Below are 17,787 nucleotides of genomic sequence, written 5' to 3'. Positions count from 1 at the left end.
ACTTAAAACAGCAGGAACACATGGCTCTGTAGTGTTCTTTAAAAAGTAAATACAAGGCATGTATAACATACTGAAAGTTGGGGCTGGAAGCATGTTCAGTTTAAAATATCTGAAAATACTCTTTACTAGAGTGTGGTTACTTAAAACTAGCCTGTGCCCAAAAACTCTAATTCAGACTGTAGCTGTTAATCTGCAAGTTTAAAAAGACTCGCCTTTTATCTCCTCTTAGTGGTGTGTTTGGCCTAGGTATGCTTTTTCTCTTCCTAAAGAAAAGCTTTGCATCAAAAACTCAGGTCAGACCTCTGGTTTTGGGCTGTAGTGAGAATGAGAGCTGTAAGTGAGCAGTCACAACTGATCTATGCTGTTTTCATAGGCTCTTGATGCAATAGGCTGTTGGATTTTGATCCCGCCCAGAATACTTGAGTTTTTCTCTGCAAGGATATATAATAGCGGTAAGTTCTAGCAGCAGGCATCTCTTTTTACTTTTTCCCCTTAGCACAATGTCCAGTTTCCCTTTTCGCAAACTAGATGTACCAGTTTTTTTCTTTTCAACAGGTTTTGCCTGCCCACCTAAGAAGAAAAGGCAATGGAGACTGAGCAACAGGAGGAGACCTTTACCAACACGGAGACAAATGGTAAATGTTTTAAAGGACTATTTCTTTTTAGAAAGAATCTCTTCAAATCTCAGTTTTCCTAAATATATTGTAATGCTTTAACCATATCAGATATTTATATGAGCGCTGTTTTTGTAGCCTGCATTAAATCTTTATATTTTTAATTAGACCTTATCATTACACATGCTTTTGAAGCGCAAATGCATCATCTTGCTGTGTTTTAGACATGGGATAAGTAGCTGAAAGTTATGACTAAGGATATGAAAATACTTCATACCTAAATATGCAATGAGTGTGTGGAAGGTGTGAATATTGAAGAATATTATCAGGCATATCTATTAATTGCATTTCGTTGATGGCAGTTTTTACAAGCAGGAGTGTAAATATGTGAAATACCTTTCAGGAATTTAATGAAAAACTTCTTGGGTGTAATTAGTGAGGAAGTTAGGGCATTTGTGTTACTGGTTCGTGACAGGTTTTTCCAAACAGTATTTGAAGTGCCTCTTTACTATTATTACTTTATAAATACTTCAAGGTTGGGCAAACCATGTTTGAGATTTTTGCCTGAAAGGTTTTTCCCAACTGTAAATCATAAATAAACCCTAATTGGGTGATGCCGCACTGTTTTAAAGTGCGTGTCCTGAATTTCTCACTGAGTGTTTGCAGCATTTAAACCATAGTTCATAGATTTTAAGTGGATTTTCAGTAGTTAATCGGTAAGTAAGCTGGTGAAGGACTGTGCTGTGGGTGCTCAGAGTAGGCGTCAGTAATTAGTGCTGGGCTAATAGGAAGGCATGTGTGAAGAATACAGAACATACCCTTGGCATGTGTTCCGTTTTATTACAACTTGGAAAGTTAAATAAGTGTTTGTATTTCCCCCCTATGGACCTCTCTACAGGCAAACGTCCTGCAGAAGATATGGAGGAAGAGCAGGCCTTCAAAAGATCTCGGAACACAGATGAGATGGTTGAATTACGCATCCTGCTTCAAAGCAAAGTATGTTTTCTGTTATTACCTTTTTTTGCCTATAGTATAGCTCAGGACAGTGGTTATAAAGTGTAAGTTGGGATATATGTTTAGAAAGAGTATGTACTTTAATATAAAATAACTTACTAAAAATAATTCAAAGTGTGCATGAGTCATGTTGCAATGGACTTATCTTCAGTGATTCTTTTAAAGATAAGTTCCTAAGGATCAATACAGTTATTTTTAACACGTGTACTTGCTGAAAAAACATAGAGCAATAGAAGCTACAAGATGTTTTTACATTTGGATAGAAAGTTGTTATTTTGAGGGGAATGACTCTGTATTAGTCTCTGGAAAGGAAACAGTTTAGAGTATGATCAGCTAGTTACTGATAATTAAAAATGAGAGGAGAGGTAGGACGAGAACTTCCTTAAGATTTTAGTAACTTTCCCAAACAGATCTTAATTTTTGTGAAATATGTCAACAGACAGAAATGTGGGAGTAATGCTTCACGGATTGCAGGGGTTTTGTTGACAAGTGTAAATAGTTAAAAGTTGCTATGTATGAATTTCCTCCAGTGTTTCCAGTTGTTACAGATGGTCTGTACGTTCTAAGGCATCTCATGCGTTGGCATGGGGACACGTTATTTTAATTGTGCATGGCATTTCTGACGAGTAGTCAAGTTACTAGGGGTGCTACAGAAAGATTTGCATGATGTTAGCATAATGTATGATCTCTGTAATGAGAGTAATACTTTTGCATGATGTCCTTGAAATAACCTGGTAAAAATACAGTTTTATAATTACTCTTCTTGACTATCTTCCCGTTTATTCCTGTTGATGTTAGAAACTGGAAGTCAGAGGCTCTTAACATTGGCTTTAACTTTTTTCACAATATACTGCTCTGATAATTCAATGAAGTTCCAGAGGTTTAAACCAAAATTAGCACTTGAAATTATCAAGAAATGTTTGGAGTGCAAAAGGGGTATTTTCAAACATACTCATTAAAAAAAAAAAAGTTGATTGCATAAATTACAAAAATCATTGATCTACGTGACATTCATACAGTGTAGTTTTTCGAGAGCTGTAGTCTATGAGATTGCTTTAACAGAGGCAGAATTACCTAAAACCTTCTGTTTCAAATTTAAATACTAGTTGCAAAACCAAGTATCATTCTCTTTCCAGAGTTTAGTGGTAAGAGCTGGACATTTTTATAGGACAAACTGTAACAGTTTGTTTCAATTTCATTTGAACCTTTCAAAGCTGGTGCCCGCCTGCCTTCAGCCCCTGGGGCCAATAGGGTAACGCAAAACCAGATTTAACCACTCTTAATCTTGAGTTTAAATATGTAGTCTGTGCTGTGTTTGCATAACATAACTTCTGAAAACTATTTTCCAGAATGCTGGAGCGGTGATTGGAAAAGGTGGCAAAAATATTAAGGCACTTCGTACAGACGTGAGTATATATGTGTTTGAACTAATTTAACACCAATTCTTTCAGAGCACTACGTCGAAAGCTTGATCGTGTGCATTTCTAGAAATTGGAGCAATTCGACTCTAGACATCAATAATCTAGTTACAAGCCATTCGTATTGATTGTTAGAACAGATAACTTAATTCTTCAATTTCTGTTGTAATTAAAACTCAGCTTGACTCCTGGAAGGAGAGGCTTATATTAAATCTCTTCACTTTTGAATAGGATTCTGCTCAATTACACACTTCAAGTGAGTTAACATTCTAATTAGAAATATTGACAAAGCTTAAAACCCTTAATTGTACCCTTTCCCACACATGTGAATCAATTCTAGTACTGCTGAAACCATTGCAGGTGGCTGGCTTAAACCAGTGATAGAGGGATTCTTTAACTTCCTTTGAAAAAGCAAACAAACAAAACAGTCCATCTGTTCTTTAACAGCTTCCACACAAAGCTCAAAAGCATTAATTTTAAGGTTGTTTGATTTAAGTATGGGTATAGACCAGTAAAGGAACATTTTATTCTGCTACTTGGAAGCATTTTTAAAATGGTCATGACTTGCCTATTCACATTTTACAGTGGGTTGACTCTTGTGATTAGACACATGCTCAGTGTTAATGTTGTGTATTTATAAAACTTGGCAACGCTTCTTAAATTCCATTTGTTTACACTCCTGTACTTAACATCAGCTACGATTTCAACAGTTTTTTCCGATCAAGATTCTGTTCAACGCAGGATTTGCCGATATATCATTACAAACCAGTTTCAACTAGGTTCACAAAGTACTGCAACTAGAATTGAGTTTAAGTTGAATTGTCAGGAATCATACATATGCTCACTAACTTTGGCAGCTAGTTGTTTCTTTTTCTTAGGGAGGTTTTTTTGTGGTGTTTTTTTTTTTTTTGGTTTTTCTTGGTGTTTTTTTTTTTAAGTAAATCAATACGTCACCTAAGTCCAGATAATCTAGACTGGTCTGGAAAACCAGCTTTCCCGATTCGCCCAAGGTTCTAGTAATAGCGATCTTGACAGGTTTTGTGTCTACCCTCATGAGCCAGCCTGCTACTGAAACATCATGAAGTTAAAAGCAAAAAGTAGTTTAGTCAGGTCAAGTGCCTCATTTTTAAGGTCCATACTGTTAAGCCACAGTTGGTGTAGCAATCCGTTATTGTGTTAGTCTTCAGAACAACTTAAGCTTGTTTCATTAAATGAGAGTAATGAGTATAGTTTGTATTAAATTAAAATTTATTGCTTTTCCCCCTTTTCCCTCTCCTTGTTTTTTTGGCCATATATCTCCGTTGCCCATGTACTGGATCGACTTGCCCCTGCGTTGCCCACCATGACGTTGGCCCATCCGCCCCTGAACGCCCATGTGAAAACCCTGGTTGGCTATGCCCAAAAATGTGCTCGTTGCCAAACGGGTACCATACTTGACAACTTCCGATTGAATACCCATGCCCAATGCCAACATCCACGAACGCCAATGACCAATGCAGTACAATGCCAGTGTTTCAGTCCCAGACAGCAGTGGCCCCGAGCGGTATGTCCCAACAGTTTATGCCTCACTGCCTGATTAGAAAGAGAGAAATGTATTTTATTACCTGCCTTTGATATAATTAAATAGTATCCCCTTATAGACGGTGTATTGTTTTTTTTCGAGTTTTCTGTCTTATTTTCCCCATTAAGTCTTTTTGTCACTGAACTTTTACGTGAGTTGCCCACCCAAACAATCCACTAATTTTATTTCAATGGAAGGAGCACAGCTTCAAGTGTTGCATATTTGCTGCATTGTAAATCAAATTGTTTCAAAATAGTCTCTCGCTCTGTCTTTGTGGCCCACCTTGCTCCCTTCAACATTGCCTGTTCATAATTATTTCTGATGAAATGCTAACTCTGGTTCACTTTCCTTCACTTCTCATTTGTTTTGTCTTTTTTTTTTTTGTCTTACATTTGTATTTGTTTTCTTGGAGAGCCCATTAGTAATCTGATTTCTAACTGGTTTCATAACCTTACTCCAGATACCGTGTTCACCACTTGCATATTCCCACTTTTTCTATGAGAAGGTGTGCCAGTTTTACCAATGTAATAGCGAGGGTGTCTTAAATTAGTGGTGGCGGGGAACATGAATATTCACTTCTACTTTCAGTTCTGCGTCAGTTTCTTGCCCACTTAATCTGAGCCCTTCCAAAAGCCTATTCTGTCTTTCTTTCTCTTTCTCCCTGCAAGACCTACCTAATCTTAAATTTTATCATGCATATGTATTGGGCATAAACAAAGATGCATGTGTTGTAAATTGAGCAAACAGGTTTACTTTAAATGGGGAATACTAATTGTAAGCTCTTCCGTGTAGAATTCTTGTTAGAATTTGTGTATGAAGATGAAAAAAATTTACTCTGCTTCTTCTTTTTCATCCTCTCTGTATTGTCTGGCATTATGACCTCCGACAGCATCTTGAGCATAAGTGCAGATATAGAAACAATTGGAGAAATCTTGAAGAAGATTATCCCTACTTTGGAAGAGGTATGCCTCTTAGTGTTTGTTTCTTTTAGAGGTAAAATACTAGCTTTCGAAACAAGATGGTTCTAGATGATTTGCCACTTTCTAAATACAGAAAATTAGAAAATAAAAGCCTTTTACACGTTGGCATTCTTTTGGTAGAGGACAGAATCAGTCACTATTTTGTAAACTGAACAACACCCCCTCCCCCCCTTTAAAAATCCTTGCCTCCTGAGTTATTTTGTCCCCATTTTGAAGTACTTGTAGCTTGTAGCTTGTGTAGGCTTTGTAAGTAAGTGTTGCACTGTTTGATACCTTCTTAAATCTTCCTAGAGTTGTGCCATGTAATAAATAAGGAAAACCTATTTGACATCAGTTTATGGTGAGGTGCTTAAATAGTTGTGATCCTATCAAAGGATCAAATATCAAATACAGGGCTACTAATCAGCAGTAAGTTAAGTCGTACCATTGTCTTTGGAGAAAAAACTTAACCCCAGATATTTTAAATTTTTATGTGACTAATATTTTATTTTATTCTTTTCCCTGTATGCATCTTTCTTACAGTATCAACACTACAAAGGCAGCGACTTCGACTGCGAATTAAGACTTCTCATTCACCAAAGTTTGGCAGGAGGAATTATTGGTGTCAAGGGTGCTAAAATAAAAGAACTCAGAGAGGTACTAATTTTCTGTTCTGAGATTTGGTTTTTGTTCAGTAAACAACCTGATGTTCCATGTTCATAAGGGACAAGTGTAAGCATCTTCTTCACAGGAATTCATTCAGAACATACTGCATGCATGACTTAAATGTTCTGAAATGGATCTGTGAGTTGCAACTTTCTTGCAAACACTCAAAAGTTGTTGGTGATAAAACCCAGGACTTCTTATCTAAGCAATATTTGTAGTAGAGTAATGTGTTTAAAGAAAGGATTTAAATTTTCTTCAATTAATATGGCATTAATCACACATTCTGGTATGAACTGCTGTGTAGACTAGATTTATTCAAGTGGTTGGACACGCAAAATGGTTTCGGGCAAATGCATCTTAAACTCTTATTATGGTAATTCAACAGATGTCCAAATATTTTTGTAAAAGGGCTTTATTTCTATAATATTTTTCAAATTTGACCTCTTAGAAGACCATTGTTTTATTTCAGTGAAGGAATGAGATTTTAAGGAGCTAATGGTCTTTTTGAGCTTCTAACACCTGTGTTTTCTGTACTTTCTTGGCTTTGTGTCATAGGCAGTTTAAGGTCAATTCAGGTATGAGCTGATATCAGGAGTCGAGAAAGGCAAATTAACTCAACATAATCCTAGCAACATGGCTGTCTCTCATCCAAAGCAGGGATGACGTGACATTTAATAGAACCTGTAAGCTCACAATGGAAGTGTGGTCTTTTTGCTAGTATTTAATCTAGTGATGGTTAGACAAGCCATAATTGAGAAAGTTTTGTATGAAGAAAAAAAGTTCAATTTTCTACTATGTCAGCACAGACCTTAAAAAATTGTCATCTTAAAATTAAGTTTATTGTGTAAACTCAGAAGCAAGCATGCACTTAAAATGGCTGGAAAATCAATTGTTTTGGATTGCTTCTTCAAAAATGTTTTCATGGGTTTAAAATATGCATATTTAAAGGTATATTAGACAATCTTCGTGTTCTTTTTTCCTTCACCAGAACACTCAGACCACCATTAAGCTCTTCCAAGAGTGTTGTCCTCATTCTACTGACAGGGTGGTGCTTATTGGTGGAAAACCTGACAGAGTCGTTGAATGTATCAAGATTATCTTGGATCTGATCTCTGAGGTAATGTTTATTAAATTTTTATTTTTATTTACATTCATGATTGCTAGGCATCATTTGGTGGGAAAACATTATCTTTCAATTTCTATTTTGCATTCAGTACCTCCTGCTTTCCCAGTAACAAAGTAATGCTGTTCCCATTTATAAAGCTATTTCCATTTTCTAGAACTGAGTACACCTTAGGGGGGCAAAGCAGTTTTTGATACTAGTGGGCCATTATTCATGCTTTACAGATCTTTAAGATGCAAGAAGTAAAGGAAGGGAGACAAAATTGATATGCCACTGATGAGTAACAGCAGTTCCTCTACCGTAGTTAAGTTCACAGGAAACGCATCATCATCTCCTCCTTTCTTATCAGCACTGTGAAATTAAGAACCTGCTCCAAATGCATGAATTCATATGTATACATTTAATGTATTAAATATGCTAATTGTAATTGCCCTAATTAGATTTGGGGGGATTGTTCTTTTGTTTGCTTGTTTTAGTCTCCAATTAAAGGACGGGCCCAGCCTTATGATCCCAATTTCTATGATGAAACGTACGACTATGGTGGCTTCACAATGATGTTTGATGATAGAAGGGGGCGTCCAGTAGGCTTTCCGATGCGTGGAAGAGGAGGTTTTGATCGAATGCCGCCTGGTCGTGGTGGACGACCTATGCCTCCATCAAGAAGAGACTATGATGACATGAGCCCTCGCAGAGGACCACCACCGCCTCCACCAGGTCGTGGTGGTAGAGGTGGCAGCAGAGCTCGCAATCTTCCTCTTCCTCCTCCGCCACCTCCTCGTGGCGGGTGAGTTGTTGCACAAAAGTATTATACAAAACTCAGAATTGTGTACAATCTCTTAAATCATTATAATATTCCCAGTGTTTTTTCCATGCTTCCAGTTAGTAGTAATTTTACAAGATTGAGTGTGTTTTAGACCAGAGTATTTTGAAAAGTACTAGAATTTAATTATTGGCTGCACAGTAGTAAACTACCAAGACTATACTCAGTTCTGAAGCTATTATGTCATTCAGTACTTGGCTAGAGTTGTTTGAAATTAAGTTGTGTGTGAACCATGAATGTGAAAATTTAAATTAGAATAGATAAACCTAGTTTATAATGAAATTCATGTGTTGCTCCTTTCTTCATTTTAGAGATCTTATGTCCTATGACCGAAGGGGCAGACCAGGAGACCGTTACGATGGCATGGTACGAGTTCAAAATTTGCCTGGTTTTGTTTCATGAGCACAGTTAGCCTGCTGACTGTCTGAAGATAACTGTTGCTGAACACATGCACTTAAATGTGGGACCTGCATAGTTCTGATGATAAAACCAAAAAGTTCTGTCTCTACAAGTGGTCTCTCCTGTGTAGGAATGTTTGGGGTGCAAGTGACATCTGAGACATCTGTTTTCTTCCTTTCCTCCCTGCCGTTAAAAATGATAAAGGAAGTTTGTGCTCTACCCTGCAGGTTTTCTTGCACTGACCATCTTTTAGATTTTTTTAAATCAGGATAACAGAAATAGGAATTGGTAGGCTTTTCAGATAAAAAAAAAAAGTCATCAGAACAGCATTGTCTGAAATTCTTTGATTCTTACAAGCATTCTTAATACTAATGTTAGAAAACAAGACTGTAGATAGAATAATAGAAGTTATAGAATAGTATCTATTAAGATCTGTAGGTGATCTGGAAGTTTAATGCTCTTTGAATCAATACTTGTCTATTTGTTGGTTTCTTTGAAAAGAATCCACTGTAATTCCAAATGTTTTGGAGCTAGGGCTGCTGATAAATTGAATCCTAAATTAAGTTAGGTACATTCAACCATAACTTGTTGAGCAAAAAATAGGCTCTCATGGTATAGAGAGGCTTAATAAAAGGTTTAAAAATACTCTTCCACGTTGTATTGTGAAATGTGACTTCCCAGCAGTCAACTACTGTTGCACTACATTCTTCTTTCTTGGGAAGAGAAATCACCTGTCTGAGAGGTAAATCTGTATAGTAACATTTTCTCCTCTGGCTTGGTTGGCATCTTCTGTAAGATGATAGATGGGACAAGTTGTTGGGTTTGGGTTTTTTTGGTTTTTTTTTTTTTTTTTTTTTTTTTTTTTTTTTGCTTTGCTTTTAAATGAATAGAAGAGAAAGAAGTGGAGAAGAGCTTCCTAAATGGGCTTTAATCATTTCTTCCTTCTTGGGAGTAAGAGTTGCTGGAAGTATGTATTGCAAGAATGTCACTTGCTTACTAGAAATATTAAAAGGAAACATTTGCACACATCTGCAAAAAAGTGTTACCCATGCTACCTTGCCTGTTAAGAAACAGGAGGAATTGAGACGTATACCTCCTAGATTCCTGATTCGTATTTATGAATTTTCAAAGCTCAGGTTTTGTGTTCTTATGTTAGCAGCTAATAAAGCCAGTGGCAGAGCATATTAAGTGAGCAGCTAGCCCTTGCATGGGTATCAGGTTGAGCACAGTCTTACTTAGCTTGACTCTCGGGCAGTAGAGTGTTCTATTCTACTTCCATTTCAGCTAGAATAGAAAATCTGTTTTGACTTCTGTTTAGCCTGACTTGTCAGTTTGACCTTTGCTTTCTTGACATGAGTTTCTGCAAATAAGTGGAATCATTTCTGTTCATTCAAAAAAGCAATTTTATTCCCTCTTCACGGTGAAGCTGATTACGGCTTTGGCTCCATTTGTGACTGAGTGTCATAGCTTGTAGTAAGGACTGCTTCCACAAAGACTCTATTTAATTTCTTGGTTAACCGTAATCCTAGTATCCTAAAGTGTGTAAACAGATAGGAAGTCTTCACATGGGTTATGAGGCTGGAGCTGGAAATGTCATGACAGAAATGTGAGGTCGTCTTATGCTATCCATCGTTTCATATAGAAATCATTCTGTAGAAAAACACTTAAACTAGAGTAAACCAACATCAGAGTTTTTGAACTAAGTAGAGCATGGCAAAGGCTGCTCTAGGAAAGCAGAAGTGCTCTTTCACATAGCTTCCGTTTTACGTTGATGCAATAAAAGACAAGAATAGATGCTTTTCTCAGAAGCAAGAATAGATTCTTTTCCTAGATCAACATTTCCACGATTCTTGAGATGTTCAACATATAGATTGGGGTTTTTTCCTCCAGTTCTCTGTTCCATTAAAGGCAGCAATAGTAGTTCAGGACCTTTGAAACTGGATACTGAGCTGGAATTCAGTCTATCTCTGGAATTCCAGAGGTAGGACACTGTAGACAGCCTTGTAAATGCTGAGATGGGAGAAACCCGTTTTGACTTGAAAAGACAGGTTAATTCCCCTCACCCGCGCAGAGCTGCTCACTTCAGAAGATGCTTATCTGTTAGGCTGACTTAGAGTTGTAGTTTAATTATGCACTGCTGTTGAAAAGACTGCATTTGGTTTACAGTCTGTTCTGAAGCTTTTTCCTGAAGGACAGACTAGTTCTGTTTCTGTGTCAACAGCCATATATTTCAGTATGTAACTGCCCCATATCAAATGTCTGTGGACTGTTAGGGTTATGACTGACAGCTGAAAAAAAACAGGATGTACTTCCAGTATTTCTTTAACACCTTCATTCCCAGGGGCTTTTCAGATACATAAGTGCACACAGATACCAGTGGGAGGGGTGGAAAATAAAGTGGACAGGCATATGAAGTAATATTATCCCCTTGCCTTTTTTTTTTTTCAATTGATTGAGTCCTGAGGTTTTCAAAGTACTAAAAAAAGTAAAATCTGACAATAGAGACTTAACTCAAATGTCTTCTGTTAAGTGGACTTTTTTCACAGACTTCTGAGTGTCTTCAGGCTTGTAATGTGCTTTTCCTCCTTCAAATGGTTCCTGTTTAGTGATTTTTAACTTAAATGCATGGGTACATACAGGTGTCTTGATGTATAAACACTTAAATAAAGGCATGTACACTGAAAAAATACAAAATGTTCTTCATACTTGAGATGTGACATTAACCAGCATGTAAGAAATCAATAGAGGAAGAATGTATGACAACTGTTCTATTTATCCACGCAGATGTGCTGAAAGAAAGGAACAAAATTTCATTCTCCTAGGTCACTCTGTTAAACAGAGAAAATTATGATAAAAAAATTTTACATCAGTTAGGACTGCGTGTATTTTCTTTCATTAGATCTAAAAGTTAAGCTCTTTGCCTTATCCAGCCAGTGTGTCATCTGGTTTCTATTCTAGTACCAGTAGTCACTAGCACAAATGTGCCTGTATCAGAGTAGAACATTCAGTTACACACGATACAGTATGCTGTTTGAGAAGCTTGTTTTAGAGTGCACAAATGAATATCAATTGCCGAAACTGTAGAATTCTAAAAGGAGGAAATGCTATATATAGCATGTGATTTAAAAGCATCATTAAATTTCTAATATAGTTAGGCAGCAGTACGCTGTTCGTCTAGTTATTGGCATTATGAGGTATATGAAAATGAATTGGTAGAACATGAGAAGCAGCATCCTTCCTGCTTTACCAGCTGTGGGCATAGAGAGAATCACTGACAGTTACTTGTTGCAGTTTTACTAAAGCTTCATTTTTAAACTCATAGCAGAAATAAAAGATTTTGATAAATAATAGCACTTGAAGGTGGTTTAAAAGAAAAGCTTTGCTCTGCCATTAGCTCGCTGACTTTCTTTGTTGGAGAAAAATCTGTTAACAACACAGAAAGAGGGGAAAAAGTGGGTGTGACCCCTTAAGAGCTCCCTCAAAGTGAAATTAAAAGTGAGTCTTGGAAGTGGTCTAAATCACATACTTTTAAGTCTTTGTTGTACTTCAGCTGTTTCTCTGTACCAGTATGTAGTGTGTTTGCTTGCCAAGTAACAAGTCTGCATGGACTTCATTTGGATTTCTTGCCTCTTTTCCTCCTATTATGTGGTGTCTGGAAGATGATGCAGTGTCACGTGGATGCGTGTGACGACATGCAGCCACCAGAGTTGGTGAGTGTGCTCAACCTTTTTTCGGAAACTGCTTTACTGAACAGGTTAAGGGATAACTGGAATTTCTTTATCTTGAGTGTAATCAGCAGCAACCTGCATCTGTTGAAAATGATGAAGCTTTTCTTCTGACTCAGAATTGACAGTTTGTCTTAACAGTGTGTCCTGTGCAGGCAGGTGATGTTCATAAAATGTGAAAGTATGTAGCAGCACAGCCAAATGAGAGGAACTTTTCTGTACCTCTTTTTGCCTCTTGTCACCCCATTTTTGCGTTGTAAATAATAGCTTTCTCCATAACTGATGCACTATGGATGCATGCATTTAGGATGTATATTTTGTATTCACAATGTTGTGTTTTCTCATATTTCAAACAGCAAATATTGAAAGTAGCTTCTTTGTTTATGGATAAACAGGCTTTATGTATCAATGTATTTGAAAATACACGATTGAAGCCTATAGGTTTTGGAAAGGGAAGTTACAGGGTTTGTCAGGTGTTCATGCTGTCTAGAAGATGGCAAAGTGCTACCAAATATTAAATGTCAGGTCTTATCTTATGTAAACACAGCAAATGCAATTGCTTGACTCATCTGCTCTCAAGTTGATTTGCTGCCCTGTAGTCTAGGGAGAGAGAAATGATCAAGGAAAGGATTGTTCTTTAACATAGATTACCCCAAAAAGGGATCCTGTGGCAAATATAAACAGGAGTATGTCTGTGTATATGCAGTATGCTGCTCTGTCAGCCTTTGAATTACGTCTTCAGCCGGAGTCATTTATTCTCTTGTATTTTGGATTCCACTACAAGCTCCATTATGTTGTATTACAATCTGTATTGCTAAGTTACATGATTAGGCAATACGGGTTGCTTAGAGACAGAGGATAAGCTCAACTCCTCAGTCAGAGTAGCTTCCATTTTGATGTTCTAAAAGGGTAGCAGGTAATATTTTGGGAAAAGTTCTTGCCTTACAACTTCTGTGAACAAGTAGTTGTGGTTGGTTGAACTTGGCTGACTGCTACATGCCCACCCAGCTACTCTCTGCCTCCCCCTCCTTGGCAGGATGAGGGGAGAAAGTAAGAGGAAAAGCCTGTAGCTCGAGATAACAGACAGGGAGTTAATATTAATCATCGTCATGGGCAAAGCAGAGTCAGCTTGAGGAAGATTAATTTCTTGCCACTTAAAAAAAGAGTAGCATGGTGAGAAACAAAGAGGAAAACTAAAACCACCCTTCCTCCACCCTTCCCCTCTTCCCAGGCTCAACTACACTCCATTCCCTACTCTTGTACTTCCTCTGACAGGAGTGGTGCAGGGGGAATGGGGAATGGCAAGTTGCAGTAAGTTCATCTTGTCTCTCTTCATTTCTCCTCATCCTGTTCCCCTGCTCCAGTGTGAGGACCCTGCCATGGGATAAGTTGTTCACACACTGTTCAAATGTGGGTGTTTCCAGTGGACTGCAGTTCTTCAAGAATGGCTTCAGCCTGGTGGCCCGGTTCTCTTCATGGGCTACAGTCCTTTCAAGAACAGATTGCTCCTGGGTCCCCAGCAGGCCACAGGACCTGCCAGCCACCTATACCTGTGTGGGCTCTCCGTGGGCTCTCCATGTGCTACAGCATCCTTGAGGGCACATCTACCTGCTCCCAGCACAGGATCCCCCATGGGCTGCAGTGTGTCTGTGTGCTCCAGTATGGTTCTCTCTGTGGGGTCCGAAGAATCTGTTCCCACACCTGGAATACCTCCCTTGTTCACTGTGGTGCCTGCAGGGTTGTTTCCTTCCCCACCCCCACCCTCCCTTGCTCATCTTGCACAACTGCTGCACACTGGGGTTTTTGTTACTCCTTCTTTAATGTTACCACGGAGGTGCCACCAGCTGTGCTGATGGTTTCAGCTTTAGGTGGCAGTGAGTCAGTTTTGTTGTAGGCTAGAATTGACTGGCTTTGTCCAGCACAGAGGCAGCCCCTGGCCTCTTCTCACAGAGACCACCTCCACGGTCTCACAGAAGTTGAATCCTGGAGAATGGCGCATATGTGTCTTCTGACTCTACAGGAAAGTATAAAAATGACATCTTGGGCACTTGGAGGCATTAGACTAAATTAGGCGCTTGATGTCAAATGGTCTAGAAGTCCTAAAAGAAGCCAGGAGTCTTCACTGCAGTGGTTGAGATCTGGTGTATAGTGGTTTTAGCAAAATAGAAGGTAATTCATGATTATCTGTTCAAAGATAAAAGGCTTGTATAATAGTCTGTTTCAAGTTATATAGCTATTTTTAAAAGCTTTGGGGTTTTTTTTCCTGAAAATGTAGATGAAGTAGGAGGAATGACAGTCACTGGATAAACTTTTTTTTGTCACAAAACTGGAGGCCAGAGTCTCTCCTGAGCTGTTACAGTAGCATTAATAAGCCTGTACTCTGATATTTCCATCTTAATACTAATTTAGTTCAAGGGTCAGGCATAGGTCAGCATCAAAAAAAATCATCAGCAGCTGAACTAGTGAGACTGCTTGGTAAAGCTAGATTCTTCATGACTTTTTATGCCTTAGTCCTGGAGGTTTTGACAGGGCTGGATAAGAGGTTAACGAGGTTTCACCCACCCAGCCCTTCTGTTTCTTGTCCACCCTCTGCACCTCATTGTGCCTGTGATGGCACAATGCTGTTGTGTTTTTAGCAAAATTGGGAGCTGAGGCTTCTGCATAAAATAGGGTCAGAGTAAATCATATAATAATTAAGATGAAAATATGTTAATGAGGCACGGCTATTCACTATTTAAGGTTTTTTTTTCCTCTTTCTCTTAACAGTTTGAGGGTGGCTCTGGATATGGTAAGTGCTTACATAGAACATTTACATGTACTTCATTATGTAGTTGTTAAAGGGCTTGATGCATACGTTTAAATCAGATTATTCTTACGCAGGGGGACGTGGCTCATACGGAGATCTGGGTGGACCCATCATCACAACACAAGTAACGATTCCCAAAGATGTAAGTAAAGTTGACTTGCTTCCAACTTTGGTTTTCTCTTAATACCAAAACCAAGAGTCCCAGCCTCTTCTTTGACTCTAAGTAAATAAATCAGCAGGATTTAGGGTGATTGATAAGTACTTCTAATATAAAACAAGTGTTTCTAAATCACCAAAAGTCTATTCTTCCAGTGTTTGTTTTGTGTCTTTGCTTTAGAGACACACGAAACAATTTTACTAGCTGTTAATATTCAGCAATTCAGATGGTCTGTCCAACTTGTCTTTTGCAAATGAGCAACTGGTTCTCCCAGTTTTATCCCACCTGTGTTTATATGAAATGTTTGGAGGTTGTAAGTGAGTGAACTTCCATTGCAGCTCTTTAAACTTACGGAAGCTATTCCAATGCTGCTGTGATGTTTCTTAACTGTTTTTAGAGAGGAAGTTGTATCAGGAAATTAATTGTTTGCTTTCATCCCTAGTTGGCAGGATCTATTATTGGAAAGGGAGGCCAGAGAATCAAACAAATACGTCATGAGTCAGGAGCTTCGATCAAGATTGATGAACCGTTAGAAGGGTCAGAAGATCGGATAATAACTATTACGGGAACACAGGACCAGATACAAAATGCACAGTATTTACTGCAGAACAGGCAAGTTAAAGTTCAATGTTACCCCTACTGTCGATTTTAAGCTGACTGACATGTACGTTCTAAAGCTGCTTTTCTCTGTGACACAGTTTCTAGAAGGCAGGTTTTAAGTAACTATTTGAACCTAACTTCTCCAGTGGTAGTTCTGCCTTGATTCTCTTCTGTTCTCCATTCTAATTAAAATGAAGACACCCTCAAAACTAATCTTGCTGGAAGACGCCTTAACCAAGCAGTCCTCTCATTCCTCTGGTGAAAACTGCTGCAAAAAACTACTTGTATTAAATTACATAGAGCCTGTAGAAAGTATAGAAGATTTCAGTGGATGTTGGCCTAGTTCTGTGTGGAAGACTAGTGATTTTGTTGTTTTTAGATAACTAAATTGACAACAAATCACAGTCTGCCATATGGCACAGACCATGCCTCTACAGGACAAGTTGAAATCGATTTGGTGCTGTTATGCAGCATTTCACACCTTGCTGACATGACTTTGTTCTGCCAAATATTAACAGCTTCAGATTTAATGTGCTTAGTTTTGCTTTGTTAACGTGTTGGCTGTCATAGCAGAGTTCAGTGCTTTAGCTTGAATGTTTGGCTTTAGATCACTAATATTCAAATGTGCCTAAAATATATTAATATACCTATAATTATTAGCCATTAATATTTTAAAATTATTTACTATTAAATGTATTAGGAATTTGTAATTTAATCTTCTCTGAGAATGTCATTGTGAATGTTGATGCAAAACATGTATGGTCCATCATTCTAATACATGCTTTTTTCTTTTTCTTTTATAGTGTGAAGCAGTATGCAGATGTTGAAGGATTCTAATGCAAGATTATTTTTTCTTTTTTATAGTGTGAAGCAGTATTCTGGAAAGTTTTTCTAAGACTAGTGAAGAACTGAAGGAGTCCTGCACCCCTTTTTTTTTTTTTTTTTAATCTGCTTCTGTTTAAAAAGCCAACATTCCTCTGCTTCATAGGTGTTCTGCATTTGAGGTGTAGTGGAATCTTTGCTGTCCACCAGATGTAATGTTTTAGTTCCTTACAAACACGTGGGGGGAGGGAAAGGGCGCTCGAGACTAACATTGACATTTTGAAGCAGCAGCAGAGAGAGTGAATTTTATTTTTGTTCATCGTTGGTGGTAAATTGTAATGTTTTTCTGTAATTGTCATGGACACCCTGCTCTATGTACACTGTACTTTTTTTGAAGAGGGGAGAATACTGGTAGTCCACGTGCCCCTGGCATTCTTGGAGAGCAGTGTGCAGAATGTAATGCTCTTTTGTAAGAAACATTTTATGATTTCTAAATAAATCTAGTGAATCTATTCTTTTTGGTGGTCATTTTTCTTCAGATATGCATATGGTAATACCCAAAATTTTTCCCCCCACATAAATGAAAGTTCCTTTGAAGCTTGCTCTTCTGCTTCTTTGATTCAGTTGGAGTTATGTGGGATTTTTTGACAAATTAAAGAAATGGTGTGAAAACAATGACTCTGCTTTGCTGTTTGGAAAAAAAAATGCAAGAATATTCATGCAAATGTTGTGTAAAACTTGACATTTTTGCAAGTGTTTGGCCCTCTTTGCAGTACATATATATATTGGTGACAGTATATAAATAAAATATTTAAAAACTTTGTGATGTCACTGAATAAACAGTGGTGAAGTACACCTGGTTATAGACAGCTTGCTTAATGCAGATAACACTGTTAGAATGACAGTTGCTGTACCATTATAGTCGTTTTCTGAGCTTTCATTTGTATGAGGTAGAAAATCTTATAAATTGGCAAATTGACGGTATCTTAACTCATGTAACATGTTTTTTCATTGTATGCAAAACTTAAACTTGTTTGGTTTCCCTGTTGTATGTTGAATTCCCTAGGAATTATTTGTGAGAAATTAAGAATATAAAGCCTCTG

The 17,787-nt window shown here is 37.8% G+C and overlaps 1 protein-coding gene across 2 annotated transcripts; it reads left to right on the top strand.

The window, feature by feature from the left end:
• Positions 1-371: 371 nt before the first annotated feature.
• Positions 372-17,196, top strand: HNRNPK (heterogeneous nuclear ribonucleoprotein K). 2 transcript variants are annotated; one of them, XM_010139839.1, is made up of 15 exons: positions 372-452; positions 556-635; positions 1,513-1,610; positions 2,978-3,034; positions 4,546-4,589; positions 5,497-5,569; positions 6,110-6,223; positions 7,221-7,349; positions 7,832-8,139; positions 8,487-8,541; positions 12,234-12,284; positions 15,066-15,087; positions 15,165-15,247; positions 15,705-15,874; positions 16,666-17,196. In XM_010139839.1, exons 2-15 carry the CDS (start codon positions 587-589, stop codon positions 16,697-16,699), a joined length of 1,287 nt encoding a protein of 428 aa, XP_010138141.1. In that variant the 5' UTR covers positions 372-452; positions 556-586; the 3' UTR covers positions 16,700-17,196. The 2 variants fall into 2 exon arrangements, with proteins under 2 accessions (XP_010138141.1, XP_010138140.1); XM_010139838.1 differs by lacking the exon at positions 372-452 and having other exon boundaries at positions 587-634; positions 1,500-1,610.
• The last annotated feature ends 591 nt before the right edge of the window (positions 17,197-17,787 follow it).

The sequence above is a fragment of the Buceros rhinoceros genome, unplaced genomic scaffold, assembly GCF_000710305.1.
Source record: "Buceros rhinoceros silvestris isolate BGI_N320 unplaced genomic scaffold, ASM71030v1 scaffold22467, whole genome shotgun sequence".
NCBI lineage: Eukaryota > Metazoa > Chordata > Aves > Bucerotiformes > Bucerotidae > Buceros > Buceros rhinoceros.
This window is presented reverse-complemented; position numbering and strand designations above follow the sequence as displayed.

Excerpts from the sequence above, each read along its gene's own strand:
- HNRNPK (XM_010139838.1), top strand. The coding sequence starts at position 587 with ATGGAGACTGAGCAACAGGAGGAGACCTTTACCAACACGGAGACAAAT. Across the intron at positions 4,590-5,496 it reads GACAGCAGTGGCCCCGAGCG|CATCTTGAGCATAAGTGCAG; the intron begins GTATGTCCCAAC and ends GACCTCCGACAG. Across the intron at positions 8,542-12,233 it reads GAGACCGTTACGATGGCATG|ATGATGCAGTGTCACGTGGA; the intron begins GTACGAGTTCAA and ends GGTGTCTGGAAG.